At 39.1% G+C, this 16,118-nt stretch overlaps 1 protein-coding gene across 1 annotated transcript; it reads left to right on the top strand.

Annotated features, from left to right (window-relative positions):
• Nucleotides 1–5,643: 5,643 nt before the first annotated feature.
• On the top strand, nucleotides 5,644–7,762 carry rxfp3.2b (relaxin family peptide receptor 3.2b). Its single transcript, XM_079351015.1, has one exon. It carries the CDS (start codon nucleotides 5,784–5,786, stop codon nucleotides 6,984–6,986), a length of 1,203 nt encoding a protein of 400 aa, XP_079207141.1. The 5' UTR covers nucleotides 5,644–5,783; the 3' UTR covers nucleotides 6,987–7,762.
• The last annotated feature ends 8,356 nt before the right edge of the window (nucleotides 7,763–16,118 follow it).

Consider the following 16,118-nt stretch of genomic DNA (forward strand, 5'->3'; position numbering starts at 1 on the left):
GTGTCATGGTTTGGTTTTGTTTTTGTGTTTCTTGTTTTAGATTTCATTCTATCCTTTGTGTTCTGTTTGATTCCTAGTGTTGATTGTTTCCCTGTTGCCTGTAAGTTTATTTCCTTTGTTAAGTCTAGTCTTTGGTGTTTCCTGTTTTATTTTGTATATCTGTTTTTGGTGGTGTTGTCAGTGTTGGGTTTTACTTTGTATATGTCCTCTAGTGTTCTGGTCTTGTGTTCTTTGTGTTTCCCGCCTGTGTGATTACCCTGATTGTCCTCACCTGTCTCGTTAGTCTCACCTGTGTACAATTAACCCTGTCTATTTAGTCTCCGTGTTTTTCCTCAGTCTCTTGTGGGTTCCTTGTTTTCCCAGTGTTAGTCTGTGATGAGTGGCCGTCGTTGTCTGTTCCTTGTTCCCCGGATTTACTTTGTTTTTTCACTCTTGGTTTTCGAGACTTTCTGGATTTAGTTTTTTGTATTTTTGTCTTTTGAGTTTGCCTTTTGTTAAATAAAGCATTTCTTGCTACAATTGGGTTCTCCTCCGCTGTTCTGCCTGCAAGTCCATGACAACAAAGACTGTAGTGTTTACAACAATCACAAGCTCTTACATTTCCTTCAAGAAGAGCATCAGTCTGTCTTTTTAGCACTAGTTCCATAACGTGTCTCAAGAATGAAAGTGTGCTTCAACTGTAGTTCTCATTGGAAGATCGAAACATATTTTTCCCTGCATACCTCTTTCCAAAAATGTTTTGCATGTTGATTATAAGTTGAAATAGTTTAACTAGTGTGGATTTATAAGGATCACATCCGGTGGCCCCATTCTAACATCTTAAAAGGCATTGCGTTCTCATTTTAGTGCTGCTTTTATTTTGAATTATTGAAGGATTAGTCTGTGTGTCCAGCAGGCTTTATTTTTCAATCACTGCAAACCTAAGTAATTGGCTGTTTAAAATGTATTATTAGCTGACTTTGCTCTGGGCTCTTGTCACTGTCTGTAGTTTGGGGACCAATTAATGATGTGAAAAATGTCCAATTTAGTCTTCGTTTATCTTGATCATTTATTCAAACAAAAAAATTGGCATAAATTGAAGGCGCATAATACACATAAATGCTGAGGTTGATTAAGTGGTTATATGGGCTTATTCCTTCATTTCTGACCCCCCCTGTTCTTTTGTTTGACTTTGTTCGGGTTGTTCTCTAATCAGGGTGAAAGTCTCTGCAACATCAGCCACTTCAATCACTTTGATTAGCCAATTCCCTATGGAGCCAAAATGTTCCTCTGCATGGATTGACTCCTACTGAGGTAGGTGAGCCATAAGGAAGGATGTGAAGACTGAGTATTTATCAGAGACCCCTTGTCTTCTCTGTACATCTACAAATTGTCTTTTTCTTTTCATGTGTGATGAGGGCCCTCATAAATGTAATGTACTTAAATGAAGATTCCTCAGCACCAACAAACTTTCTTATTAACAAAAGTGTTTGTATAATTTCAGAAAAATAAGTTAAATCAATATGTCCCACGTTAGAGGAGTGTTAGAGCATTTAATGATAAAAACACCAGCAGGAAAAAATATGGTAAGTTCTGTCTTTTTTAAGAGCTGATTATGTGAGTGAATTAGATTAACCTTTTATATTATCATAGAGTCTGTATTAACTGCTAACCATTTTCCGTATTCTCTGACTCTGAGAAGCCATCATTTTCTCTGCTCAGTCCAAAGCAGTCTAAAAGTTTGTCGTAGGAAAGCTGTTTCTTTAGCCAAAGACCCAAGCTAAATATCAGTGCAGGTGAGAATCAGGGACATTGTCCTAGTATAGATTAATAAACGTCTGTCAGTTGAGGTATCTGATATGTAAATGTATTGATCAATGTGAGTGATCATTTAATCTCAAGAGTGATTGAAACATGCAAGCATCATGCATTCAAGCAGCTCCACTTAAAGCAGTACAAATAGGCAAATCAAATAGTATTAATGGCTACAATAATGCATATGACAGGTTTAAATATTAAAGGACTAGTGTGCAAGATTTAGTGGCATCTAGCGGTGAGCTTTCATATAACAAACCATTCCAACAAGCAAGAGAACCTTGCAGTGGCAACTTGCACAAACTGTAAAAGGTGTTATGTAGAGACAGTTGAGTTTGTCTGTTCTGGGCTATGGTAGGAACATGGTGGTACAACAATGTTAACCATGTCCCTCTGCAGATAAAAGTGTTCATTCTGAGTTGACACAAATACAACACAAAAAAATTACTTAATAACAGTATTTGTAATAACTTTTAACCCTGCATTTTATTCCATGCCTTTTGTACATTCATGTTTGTTGCTATTATGAAATATCTCAAAAATCAACTCAACGCTCTCCCAGTAAGATCTTGAAATATTAATTCACACTTTCATTTTCTCCTGCTTAGATTATTGTAACTCGCTTTACGCATGCCTCAGCCAATCATTTCTGAACCATTTACAGCTGGTCCAAAATGCAGCCGCCAGAATACTAACACGAACCAGCCTTCGTTCCTTCATCTCCCAAGTTCTCCCTCCCTCCATTGGCTACCAGTAAAATTCAGAATCAACTTCAAAATCCTATTACTTACATACAAATCATTGCACGACCTCGCCCCAGCTACATTTCTGACCTCCCTGTTCCATATTCCACCCCTCGTCCTCTTAGATCATCTAATCTTTAATCTTGACCTCCTTTCCACCCCTGGTCTAATTATTATTGTGTGTGTGTGTGTGTGTGTGTGTGTGTGTGTGTGTGTGTGTGTGTGTGTGTGTGTGTGTGTGTGTGTGTTTCTGATTTAACTTTGCCTCATTTCACTCTGTGATTGATTTCATTTTGTGTTGTGTTTTTTCATCTCAGTAAATGCAGCTGAACAGAAAAAGATAAACTAACTCCGGATGGACAAGCAATACATTGATTCAGTCAAAACTTTCCACATTTTCCTTCCAAATTTCACCTTTCTCTTCCAAAACTTCATTGTGCACCTTTCATATTCTTAATTTAAATAAGGTACTTCTGATTCATTTATCATCATGTCCAATAGACAAAAGCACTTGTGACTATTATGGCCCTTCTCTAAAACAATGGTTAAAATGCCATTATGTCCTTGCTGTCTATTCAGACCTCAGATAGAGGAAGTTGAGCTTGATAAAGCTCAGATGCAATATGTTTAAGACACATTTGGATGAAAGCACTGTAAGTCACCACACAGTACAAACAACTTAAGGTTTCATTTAACAGGCACTGTTACAGAAAGTGAAAGCACAGTTCCTCAGACAGATTTAAGAATAAAAGGCACAAATCAAAGGGCTGAAGGACAAGAAATCGGGCACATCAATATGTGAACTGTTCATGTGTTGTTCTCTTGAATTTTGATTTGAACTTTTCATTTTGAACAAAGGACACATGTTTGTGCAAAGAGAAACAAAAACATGCATTTCATTAGATACGTGGTGGGCGTTTTTCACAGGTGAATGATTAACATCACGCTGAAAACCCCAGAGCAAGGCAAAGACCAAAGATTATTTTCTTTTAATCCTGAACACTCATTATCTAAATGTTGATCCAAGGACAACTGTATGGCAGCCTTACCCCCAATCTGAGATATGTCAATATTTAGTTGTTATCTATAGTGCCACTGGGGAAAGATAATATCCATCCTAACATCTATTTTTGTTAAAGGGCGCTGTCAAACAGGAAAAATGAATAGTCACATATATTGTGTCTAACGGGTCAGTTTGGCAGGGATTACTGCAATTACACCAGAAACAGATGTTGCCTTTTTAGCATTTGAATCACTCACTGCAGTCAAATTGAAATTATTAATAAGGACACCTACCAATCCCTGAAACCAGCTGCTATACCTTAACCTCACACACATCTCTCTACAACGACAAAAGAGTGACACAGCAAAGGAAGTCAGTTATTGTCTTACAGAAGCATTACTTTGGTCTTTTCCCGGTTCTTGACTGGTAAACAGATCCTTGTAATTACTCCTTATAACACTGGTCAGAAATATATGAGTATTTGCTGTTGCTATGTGAAGTAGATTTCTTATTTGCTACCTTTACTGTAATGAGACATCTCCAGCAATTTGCTCGCCTCAATGCCAAGCAGCACTTGAGATATTCATTTTACTTAACCTGCAATCTTGGTGGCAAGAGTTATACAAAATACCCCAAACTTTTCATGATCTCCGCTTTTACAAATGCTAGTTAACACCTGAGCAGAAAATCACATCACCTTGTCTAAATCAACATTTCACAATTCCTTCCTCATGAATTGTGTGAGTCTGCTAAATGGTGACTTTGCCAGGCAACAAAACCCCAGTCAACAGACCTTATTTGAGTACAACTATTGCTAATCTTATCGTTTCATCAGGAAATAAAAAAAAAGAGAACAAAAAAAAAAAAGAAATCAAGATAGGGAATGCCACAAATTATGACTTCCTAATTGTGGAGTGTGTGCAGGAGACAGCAGAAGATGACAAGTGGTTTGTATACAACTTGGGAATGTCAGGTGTTTGGGAAACAGCCAGTGCTGATTTATTCTACATCATATATTTGAAAGCTTAGGAAATTAAACCTGGCACCGTGTCAGTTTTCTCGGATTTTCAGGTTTTAGGGCTGTTAAGATGACGTGAAGTGGGTCACAACAGATTAAGACTAACCTTTTTATCCACTCTTGTCTTTGTGATTTACCTCAAAATTTATAGGAAGGAAACACAAGACAGACAAGGAAAGTGATTTTTAAACAACTCAGGGCAACACAGTGTAACTCCTAACTGACAGTATTATTATAGTCATTGCTCATGATTGTATTTAAAACTGTTTACACTTTTTGTTTAGTGAAATCTTGATATTAAATATTGTTGATATTCAAGCAAATAATGTATAAAAAAGGACAGCATGTTATTTCACTTAAGATAATTGGAAACCCACAGACAGATAGGAAAGACTCACAGGCTAGTTGTTGTTTTTTACTGGCATAGTCAAAGATGTTTGAGTGATATGTTTCTAATGTTTTTAATTCTTTTTTGTAATGAGGGTTCTTATATCTGTTCACTCTAACGGATGCATACATGTGTTTTACATACTGTACAGGTAAAAATGTAAGCAAAAAATATAAGAATTAGGACTATTTAGTCTTTTGTATTAAAAAAAAAAAAAAATCCGGTGCGCGTGATCCTCTTCCATAGAATGCCTCTACTATGGTTTTGTAGCGTTTCAATGTGCTGTCCTTGATCCTTCACCTTCACGTCCTTTGTAGTCGAATAGAGTGACACCAACAAACAGGTTTTTGTCTAAATACGGACGAAATTCAGCACGAGCCCTCACTATGGAATCTTCTCCACATCGCTGCGTATTTACGCGTACCGTTCTTTCCCCCAAAGCCCTTTACCACACTGTGCAGCACAAACACGATTATCTCCAAGGTGCCAGTGTGGCGTCAGAATTAATAAATCCTCACCCCTGACGGACATGCCGGGATACTTTGATGTGGTTGCGACTATCAAAATCTGAATTCGCTTCGGTCCAATCATCAGGCTGGTGAAGACAGGAGTGTCGAGTTTTGCGCGTTCACGCGAGGCATATAAACAGACGCGGCGCGCAGAGCTCTGTGTAATCCTGGAGAGAGGAGAGCAGGGTTGCTTCTGAGGTACTGTTGGAAATATCCGAACATTTTGAGGGCTTAAAATGTCTTCATCACTAACTTTTTTCACTCTTTTTTTGTAAGTCATAGCTAAACTTTGCTGTTGCATGGTGTTTGTGAGCAGAAGAGTCCAGCCATGCAACTAAATGAGACTGGAGTTCAAACCTCAGCTCCAGAGCCATGTGAGCAGCCAATTTTATTGGAGGACACTGCTGGAAACTGCAGCGGAGGATCCACAAGCAACCTGTCGTTGCACTGCTGGTTGCAGCTGCTCACCAGGGACTCCATTATGGAATTTCAAGGGGACAGCTCCAGTCTGGTGGTACGTGTGATGATAGCATGTGTCTATTCTATAGTCTGTGCACTGGGGCTTGTGGGAAACTCTTTGGCGCTGTATCTGTTGCACTCACGTTACAGGCAGAAGCAATCATCAATAAATTGCTTTGTGATGGGACTGGCTATTACAGACCTTCAGTTTGTGCTGACGTTACCTTTCTGGGCGGTGGACACTGCCTTGGACTTCCGCTGGCCATTTGGACGTGTGATGTGCAAAATCATCAGCTCTGTCACAACAATGAACATGTACGCTAGTGTTTTCTTCCTCACAGCGATGAGCATGGCACGTTATTACTCCATCTCCACTTCACTGAAGATGCACAGCCGGCGGGCGGCAGCTGCCAGAGCCAAGTGGACAAGCCTAGGCATCTGGGCTGTCTCTCTGCTGGCCACTTTGCCTCATGCCATCTTCTCCACCAGCGTCCAGGTGTCAGATGAGGAGCTCTGCCTGGTGCGCTTCCCAGACTCAGGCAGGTGGGATCCACAGATACTTCTGGGTCTCTACCAGTTGCAAAAAGTCCTCTTGGGATTTCTTATTCCTCTAATCATAATCACCGTCTGCTACCTGCTGCTACTACGCTTTATCCTCAGCCGACGCATCACAGGTTCAGCAGATCCAGAAGTGGAGCAGAACCGGCAAAGTCGTCGTTCCAAAGTGACCAAGTCCATCACCATCGTGGTTCTGTCCTTCTTTCTGTGCTGGCTTCCCAATCAGGCGCTGACACTGTGGGGAGTGTTGATTAAGTTTGACCTTGTGCCCTTCAGCAAAGCTTTCTATAACACTCAGGCCTATGCCTTCCCCCTGACAGTATGCCTTGCTCACACAAACAGCTGCCTCAACCCCGTGCTGTACTGCCTGATCCGCCGGGAGTTTCGGGCAGGTTTGAAGAAGCTTCTTCTCCACGCCACGCCGTCCTTTAGAAGCCTAACTCATCTCTTCCCTCGCAGGGCAAAAGTAGCTGAGGCACCGCCTGTTCTGGTACTCGTCCAAATGGATGTGTGAGATAAACGGTTTACAGTGAAGGAGTGAATAAAAAAAAACATGAAGTGGAAAAGCCAAACCATCATACAGTATGACTGATCTGGATTTATAAACTAACAATGCATTTACCTCCATTCTGTTAACAAAGATTATGATATGTATTTTTGGCTTAAACAACATCAGAACGTAATGCTCAGAGGGATGTGTCCTATTTTCACTGCATGCTCCAAGATTCTTTTTGCTGCAAAAATATATTTTGTATAATATATATTGTTTTACAGTGACTCCCTCTCTCTCTCTCTCGCCAGTTTATCTCTGTGTCGCTTTCAGCTTCCGACAGACAAAAAAAGCTTCATGGATATTTTCAAAACATTTAGAAATGTGAATGAAAATAAGATACAGACTGTTGAACCACCTCCGTTTAATTAATAGCAAACCTAAGTTGTCGTTGCACAGCATTAAAATTATAAATGTAACCCCACCGTCTTTACAGATCTTTGAAGAAATGTTCCCGCTGCAAGAAAATGACTTGGGTTGAAACCAGAAAGACTCATGACCAAAAATAACAAGGACTGGAGTCGTCCAGATTTTTCCCAGAATGTCTTTGCTGAATGTTGTGTGCATAATCTCAACCAGTGAAAGCAAATTGAAAAAAATAAAGTAGGCTAATGTTCATCATTTTTGTTGTCTTTCCATAGTAATTGCCCTTTCTCTATATATAAAAAAATGTAAGTTTCATAAAAGGGCAAGGTGTATTTTATTTAGAAGAAAAACAATTAATGCCTGTCAAGTGACATGAGAAGCTCTAGCAGGGGTGTCAAACTCCAGTCCTGGAGGGCCGGCTTCCTCAGACTGTTAGATGTCTCCCTGCTCGGACGCAGCTGAATCCAATGAGTGACTCTTTATCAGGCTTCTGCAGAGCTTGATGACAACACATTGGTTTAAAGCTAGTGTGTTGGAGCAGGGAGACATCTAAAAGTCTGAGGAAGCTGGCCCTCGAGGACTGGAGTTTGACACCTGTAGAGCCATGCGAGCTGCCAATAATTAAAGAGGGTTCAGTTAATGGAGTGAGGTGTAAGAGAGGAACGCTGTCTCTAAAGACACGGGAGTAACAAGACTTTAAAAAATTCAAATGAGGATATTTCTCTTGTTTTCTGTCTGTCCTGCAATAACAATAATGTTCTCCGTTTCATGACACAATTTTACACAAAAAGGATCACAGAGCCAATGTGATAATGTGGTCTTCTGTCAAAATGATGTCTTTGTATTTTCATTTGACTGTAATTATTGTTATTATTTCTATTGAAGACATTTTGGTGATTTGATGTTTATCTAAAAATGACATGCATTGACACAAGAAATGCAATAAAATAAACATTCAAGAAACAACACTTGATTTTGACTTAATCCGACCAGGCTAAGTGGAAGTATGTTCAAATGTATGAAGATATGAATTAGGCGGCTTTCAGCTGAGCCTCTGGAAGTTTTTCAAAGTATAGTTGGATTAAAGCTTCGGTAAACACTCCTACACTGTCAGAGGTACAGCTTTAGATGACAGGGATTCACTCCTCTGTTCTTTATTAATGGGATTTCATTTCCTCATCTTGTGTTTGTGCAGCACTGATTCAATCACTAACAAAATCAATACGGTGCTGGACAAATATTCTGCAAGGATGCTCACAATGAATTCCATGAATTTATGAGAAATAGAGAAAAAAACATTTCTTGATCCCCTTTGATAAGCGGAGAGTACGCAAGGATTAGACTCTCACTTTCATTAATCAAAGTCAAATATGAAAAGGGCTGCACAAAATGTCAATTATTATTTGAAAATCTGTGGCAACATAATTCAAAGCAGAGGTTTCCAACGTGGTAAATTAATTTGCAACCATAGTTCTTCAATATCAGCATGCTTCAGATCCTGTCTCACTTTGGCAGGTATTTCATTGTATATATTAATGCACCACCCCCATGTGTATTTTTGTCTCCCCACAGTAGACATTGTACCCTGACCTACTGCTACATCACTGAAGGATTCATCTCAATGCCTTTCAGATACTGCTAATAAGTGAATGTCACATAATAAAATGTCTGTTATCTCAGTCACTTTATTTCTCAAGCTGCAAATAATCAAATGAGCCATTTAAACCCTTCCCTTGGAAATTTAGTTTCAATAGAAATGGTGGTTTAATTGCATTTTAATTTATCTTCTTAAACATTCAGGAGCCATATTGAGAAATATAGCTATTCAACACACGCACACACTTACATACACTACATAACATACAAACACACACAATTTACCAAACATGATTCCTTGCATGCTACACGCTTCTTTGGAGACATCTTGACGAAGCATATGGCTGTTTAACAGTGAGTCTGGTTCTGCTCAATGTATCTGCTATTTCTCTGTCAATATTGTCAAATGTTGCTCGGTCCTTGGTCATGACAGAATAATGTGTTGATTAAAGATGGCTTTGAACAATGTGACATAAAGTACAGTCTAAACCGTTCATTTTGTGTAAACCATCATGACATCGATTTTGTTGTGATTTAGGTCTCGATGGATTGGGGAATGAAAAATGAGGTTAGGCTTATAAAATATTTATTTTCCAATGAAAGGAAGTGTTTGTATTTTATTTTTCTTCACCAAAGTTGTCAATTTGATTAAGCATGTTGTTTTCTGTCTGCTTTGTTTGTATGGACCCCAGGAAGAATATTAACAATACAATAAATGTCTGTATGCAAATTAGGTGCAAAAGGGCTATGTGCAATTAAACCACACTTTGAAGGTACAGACTGTTGGGAAAATGTGCAATAATCATCAGAATTTCATAATTATGTGCAATACTCCAGAACCTTTATACTGAAGTACTTTAGTTTTTTAGTTTACTTTTTAGTTTATGTTGTTGTCTGGTCATTATTCATTGTTTGTTTTTTGTTTGTTGTTGGGATTTTGTGTAAATTTGTTAACGTGTACCACCAACCTACCACACAAACATGTACACGCACCTTATTACAGAATTATCTGCCAGTCTGTCTGATGATGAAGAGCTTGCGCTCCATGACACCAAGTGATTTATTTCATTTGCCTGATTTTGGAAACGCAGAGAGTCTGTGCAGATGCTGCAGGTTTATTGATTAACTGCTGTTTCACTGAGACACAAAACTATTTACTACTATCACATGAAGTATGCAGTATTTACTACTGCATAATGCATACTAAGTTGGATAGTAGTATTAAGTACTATATCGCCACGAGCTGGTGGTTATTTTGATGTATGCTAGGTCTAGCTGCACTTGTTTCCAGTCTTGCAATGCGGAAGCGAACAACAGCCCAGCTAATGGCACCGCTACTAGCATCCATTGACCGTTGGCTATATACAGTATTCATACCTAATTAATCATTTATAATCATAATTATAAATTCACACAAAAACAGGGTTCTACCCCTTCTGGGCTGGAACCCAAAAGGGCAGATATAAAATAACATGAAAGAAAATGGTTGACTCGGGCTGAATCAGGAAGCAGAGACAGAGAAAGACTGGAAGTCTTGATTTAATTACTGTACAGCAAACATTTGCTTTTGCTTTCATTCATGGTAGAGAGTAGATTCATTCACATCTGAGTTCTTTTTATTTCTGAAAAGGTCACACACAGTGCCACTTGTTTTTTCAAAAATAGAAATACTCGATCATAATCTTATGTAATACATAGAAGTGCCCTTCTATAACAGGAGTAGACTTTAGCAGCATAAGACCTGATTGATCAATTGTCATCCACTTTACTGCCTTTAATGTTGGCTGTTTGATCAATACTCGCCCAAGCATTCCCTGGAGCAGGAAGTGGTTGTAGGAAGTTCCAGACACCCTTGACGTTGACCTTTCTTTCAAGTCGAATGATGGCCTAACAACACTTGCATCTTTAGAAGATTTAATTGTTCCTCATTAACAGCAGACAAGTGCAGGCTCAGCAGAGACAGAATTGACTTTTTCAACACCGGATGGGATTATTAATAGACAGCGAAGACGCACAGTATGTTAATGCCATGTAGTTTCCATCAAAGGCTCAGGCAGTGAAAGAGACCCCGTACAGTCCAGACAATTATCTACATTCAAGGCAGCTCATAAAAAGCAAGGCAAGTCTATTTGTGCAGCAATTTTCATTAACAGGGCAATTCAACATGCGTTACACAAGGAAAAATGTATTAGTATGGAAATAATCACAACCGTTTGATGTACTTTTCTCCTTGTTATTATGCTTTCTTTAATGATATCCTTTTTACTGTGTCTAAAGGTCTCTCAAATATTATAAGCGTCTCAATTATCTCTTTTCCACATAATTAAAGAAATAATACCCATCAAAATGACTGAAGCACTCAGTTTAATACCCTATTAAAAGGCATTATCTGTAGATCTTATGAAATAATCTTATTCTCAAAAAATAAATGAAAATATTTTCTTACAAAATAGCTTTCTGAAGGAATTCTCTTTATTCCTAAAATACTTTTTTTCAGTTAAGGAGAAAAAACTGGGGGGGGGGGCATGCTTTATCTCTTATATTCAGTTCCTCTGCCACAACCATATCTTAACGATTTATCTTTCCAGCAGAATTTGCTTACTGGTGTATCTGACAACGAGTGTCTCTCCATCTCTCTCATCCACCCCCAGCCTCCTGTTCTGATTCCTCGTTAAGTGCTCACTACTTACCTGTTTCATTTCATGATTTACATTCTGCCACATATTCTGCCAGAGGGGTATTCACCCGTCTGAGTTCTGCTATGCTGTGATCTCAGCGAGTCAGGACACTTTTTCCCGTTTCATATATCAAACTTTGGTCACTAGGTTTACTGCCCACAGAGAGCCTGAGTCCAAAACGTGTTCTTTGGCTGACTTTGTTGTGAAAAGGCACAAACACACTTCTCTCAGAGGTTTCAGCAGGTCTGTTAGCATTGGGAAAACAGGCTATATAACTGCAATTAAAGTCTACAGCTCTGCATAAAAGTCAACCAAAAAATGTTCATTTTCTTACACCCATTTATAGATTTGTTCTTTGTTAAAAGTTAAGGTATGGCATACGCTACATTCACAACTCTTTCAATATACTCTTTCACAAGAAATTATGATTTAGCTTCATGTAGGGAGGCAATAAAAAGATCCAAGTATGCTCATACATACAAAGAACTCGATTTCTGTAGACTGTTCTTTATGTGTACAAAAGTATGACATTAAATATTGTTAAATATGAAATAACAAACAAAAAGTAATATTTAAAAGCCTACATGATACAATAGTGCAGTGGTGAGTTATGCAAATGTTGAAACAAACGTGAAAATAAATGATGTTGCAGATGGGCAACATCATTTTTTTTTTTAGGGGGGGGGTTCTTTTTTGCCTTTTCATGGAAAGACAGGAGAATGGATAGAGTTGGATATCAGGAAGAGAGAATGAGAAATGACATGTGGGAAAATAACCATTGATTGGATTCCAACCCAGGCCGCCCTACTTCCAGGACTACAGCCTCTTTGCATGGTCTTCGCAAACTGTCCACTGATCCACTGGCACCAGCACAGTGGATGTTTTGTTACAGGGTTATTCGACAGTGATAGTTCTGAACCTCTGTCACTGTTTAGTGCTCATCAGGGTGACAGCCTGGGGGAAGAAACGGGTCTTGTGTATGGTTGTTGTAGCATACATTGATCTGTAATGCCTACTAAATAGGAGTTTGTGTCTGGTGTATGAGGGGTCTGCAGTGGTGTTACCTTTTATTTTCCTGACCCAGGACTGGTACAACTCCAGGATGCAGGGCAGGTTGGCACAATCTAGCAGAAATATAGTGTTAGCTGTGGAGTCTTCTCGTGACCTTAAATGCATAGTAATTTTCTCCAGATACACTTTTTAAGATTTTGTTTGAAATTGTCTTTAGGTCATGCCAGAAATTAGTAATTCGTGTGATCTGAAAAATAAACAAAAATATCTGTCATCTGTCATCTGTAGCAGTTGTAAACTCGTAAAAAACTTTTACCAATGTCTCCACTCGGTACAAGTTTTATGAACCAATCATGCCTCCCTGTCTCCCTGTTTGCCCTCTACCCTCCATTAGAAGGTCAGCACTTTTTGTTTCTAAGGCTCTTTAACTGTTTACAGGTCTCTTTTAATCAGCACATGTGTTTTCTCTCCTTCACAGGTTATGTACATTTATGCTATACAAGTTTAAGTCTAATGCTAATGCTAACTGCACAGGTTCAATCTGTAATTATGTTTACGCTTGGGGATTATTGTATACAGAGGGGAGGGGGGACAGCGGGTGTGTATTGTAACTAATGTCTTGTGTCCTGCCTGTCTATATACTGCTACTGGATGCCTTGATTTTCCCCCGGGATCAATAAAGTATCTATTTATCTATCCGTCTATCCGTCTGTCCGTCTGTCTATCTATCTACCCAATGAATGCATGAGTTCACACTCAAAGCATGTGCTGAAATCTGCTTCTGGACCAATGGCACTAGTGCATATAAGTAAGGGGCGTGGCTTTTGAGGGAGCACAAATGGAGGGTCTAAGATGGAATGCTACTTTCAAAATCATGTTAGTTTTTAGAAAATTACCAAGTCTTTGAAGTGTACTGCTGTTTTGTCAAGTTTCATTGAGGCACAGTGGTGATGAGTGGCAGCTGGTGCATTATTCGCAAGGGGGAGACAAGGATGGATTTCATTATTTTTTCCTAAATAGATCGAACTCCAGATGGATCATTAAACTTCTCTCCTTTCATCGCGCCCCTGTCATTGTGAACCTACGGAACTCACATAGGACACTGTATGAAATATGTTTATTGTTAAAAAGGCCAGCTCCAATTGGACTACTCCAAACCTCCCCAACAGTGGTAGGTTCCAGCTCCGTAGTGTCTGGTAGTGTTTTGAAGAGACACCGGAGAGTTTAGAGGCCAGTTATTTAGTAGTGATAACATTACAAAAAAGGGTGCTACTTTTTTCTAATTTACCTTTTGTGTGCATCCATTGAAATGTGAGTACATTTAAAAGTTATTCAGCGCTAACTCATCGAGAGTGAATTGCTTAGTGTTTGATGTTAATATGGACCTTTAAGATCACCTGGGTTGATGCAGCTACTGTATGGTTTCAAGTTCGTGATGAGCCTCTGCTCAATATGACTGCTTTATTTGATTGTTTAGTGCACCTTTCAAGCATTATTTCTAATGTTAAGCGTGTTCTGTTGGACTATGTCATTTTAGTTTCATATACTGAAAGGAATTCATTCGTTGAACACTTTGTATATGTTTTTCTTGTTTATTCCCTTCAGAAACCACATAAACACAAATTTGTCCTACAAATGTGTATGTACACCTTTTTTAAGGATTTGTCGTTAAACCATTAACACTGGAACCTGCAACTCCTGCATGATTTGAACAGTCACATCAGTGGTGGTTGGATTTTTTTCCGAACCCAAGTGTTGAGAGAAGCTTCAGTCAGCTGAACTTTCTTTTATTGATAGTAAGTAAGTAAGTAAAATTTATTTATATAGCACTTTTCGCAGGCAGGGGCCACAAAGTGCTTCACAAACAGGGTTAAAACATCACAAGCAATATACAGACAGCACAAAGATCATAGCAGCCCTAAAAGAGACTAATTAAAAGCCTGGACAAATAAAAACGTTTTCAGTTGACTCTTGAAAGTGTCAACTGAATCAATTGAGCGCAAGGATGATGGAAGTTCATTCCAGAGGCTCGGAGCAACGACCTGGAACGACCGGTCACCTCTAGTGCGAAAATGAGCTCGAGGGACCTTCATCAGGTTCTGATCCATAGACCTCAGCGCTCGCATAGGGGCGTAAGGCTGGATCAGCTCACTAAGGTAAGAGGGAGCCTGACCATGTAGGGCTCTGAAGGCCAGAACCAGGATTTTAAACCTGAACCTAAAGGACACTGGCAGCCAGTGAAGGTCTTTCAGAACAGGGGATATGTGGGTCCTCCTATTTGTGCGGGTCAGAATTCTTGCTGCAGAATTTTGAACTAATTGCAGTCTAGAGAGCTCTTTCTTGTTAAGACAAGAAAACAAACTATTGCAATAGTCTAAACTTGAAGACACAAAGGCATGGATAATGAGCTCCAAATCATTCTGTGAAACCATGTTTCTAAGTTTGGAGATCTTCCTTAGTTGAAAAAAGCAGTTCCTTGACAGCTGTTTACAGTGCTGGACTAAAGACATGTCTTTGTCGAAAATAACTCCCAGGTTTCTAAGACTAGGCTTCACGGACTGGCCTAGGTCCCCCAAGAACTGCTTAATCCCTGGAATTGAGTCATCAGGGGCGAGAATCAATGTTTCTGTTTTCTCTGCATTGAGCTGCAGAGAATTTTCGCTGAGCCATTATTTGATTTCCATCAGACAATGACGTAGGGAGCTCAGCTTCTGGATCTCGGACAGCTTAAAAGAGCAGTACAGCTGGATATCGTCAGCAAATAGGTGGAAAGAAACATCATCGAACCTTCATATGATTTTTCCCAGAGGGATCAAATACAGATACATATTGATGGTGGTTTGAAGTTAAAATTTGCTGAATCATTCCCACAACATCAGAAGCAACCAAAAAGATAGTTAACATTTCCACATGAGGCACCAAAGCCTATCTTCATTTAGTATTAAAATCTCCAGACAAACAACTGAATTGACCAGGATCTATATAGTGTGTGCTCAACATCAAATAAAGATTGGCTGTTAACATGTATCTAATTAGTTCTACTCCACTGCGAGAATCCTTAGTGGTGTTATCTAATGCATGCATAATTGACCCTAGACAAAATGTATGAATATCTGTGGGAGTTTATTGTACTCTGCTGCATAACAGTGTAAGTGTGTAATTCTGCATGGGTTTCTGAGAGTATGAGAAAGTGCAACCACGCACAAACAAAAGCTTTCAGTCTCCCAGCCCTATATTCCAATAAATAATAAATGTAAATGTTAACAGAAAACACGCTAATATTAAACTCTGGAGTAGGTGTGCTGCTTTCCATCCTGTGTCAAATAAAGTCAAGGGCTGCGCGGTCTTTCTTTGTGGAGTTTAAATGCTCTCTCCGGTTACTGCGCCATCTCACACAGTTCAAAGACATCTGTTAGTTTCAAAGGTGACTCTAAATTGCTCGAAG

The sequence above is a fragment of the Symphodus melops genome (genome assembly GCF_947650265.1).
Source record: "Symphodus melops genome assembly, chromosome: 8".
Taxonomy (NCBI): Eukaryota; Metazoa; Chordata; class Actinopteri; order Labriformes; family Labridae; genus Symphodus; species Symphodus melops.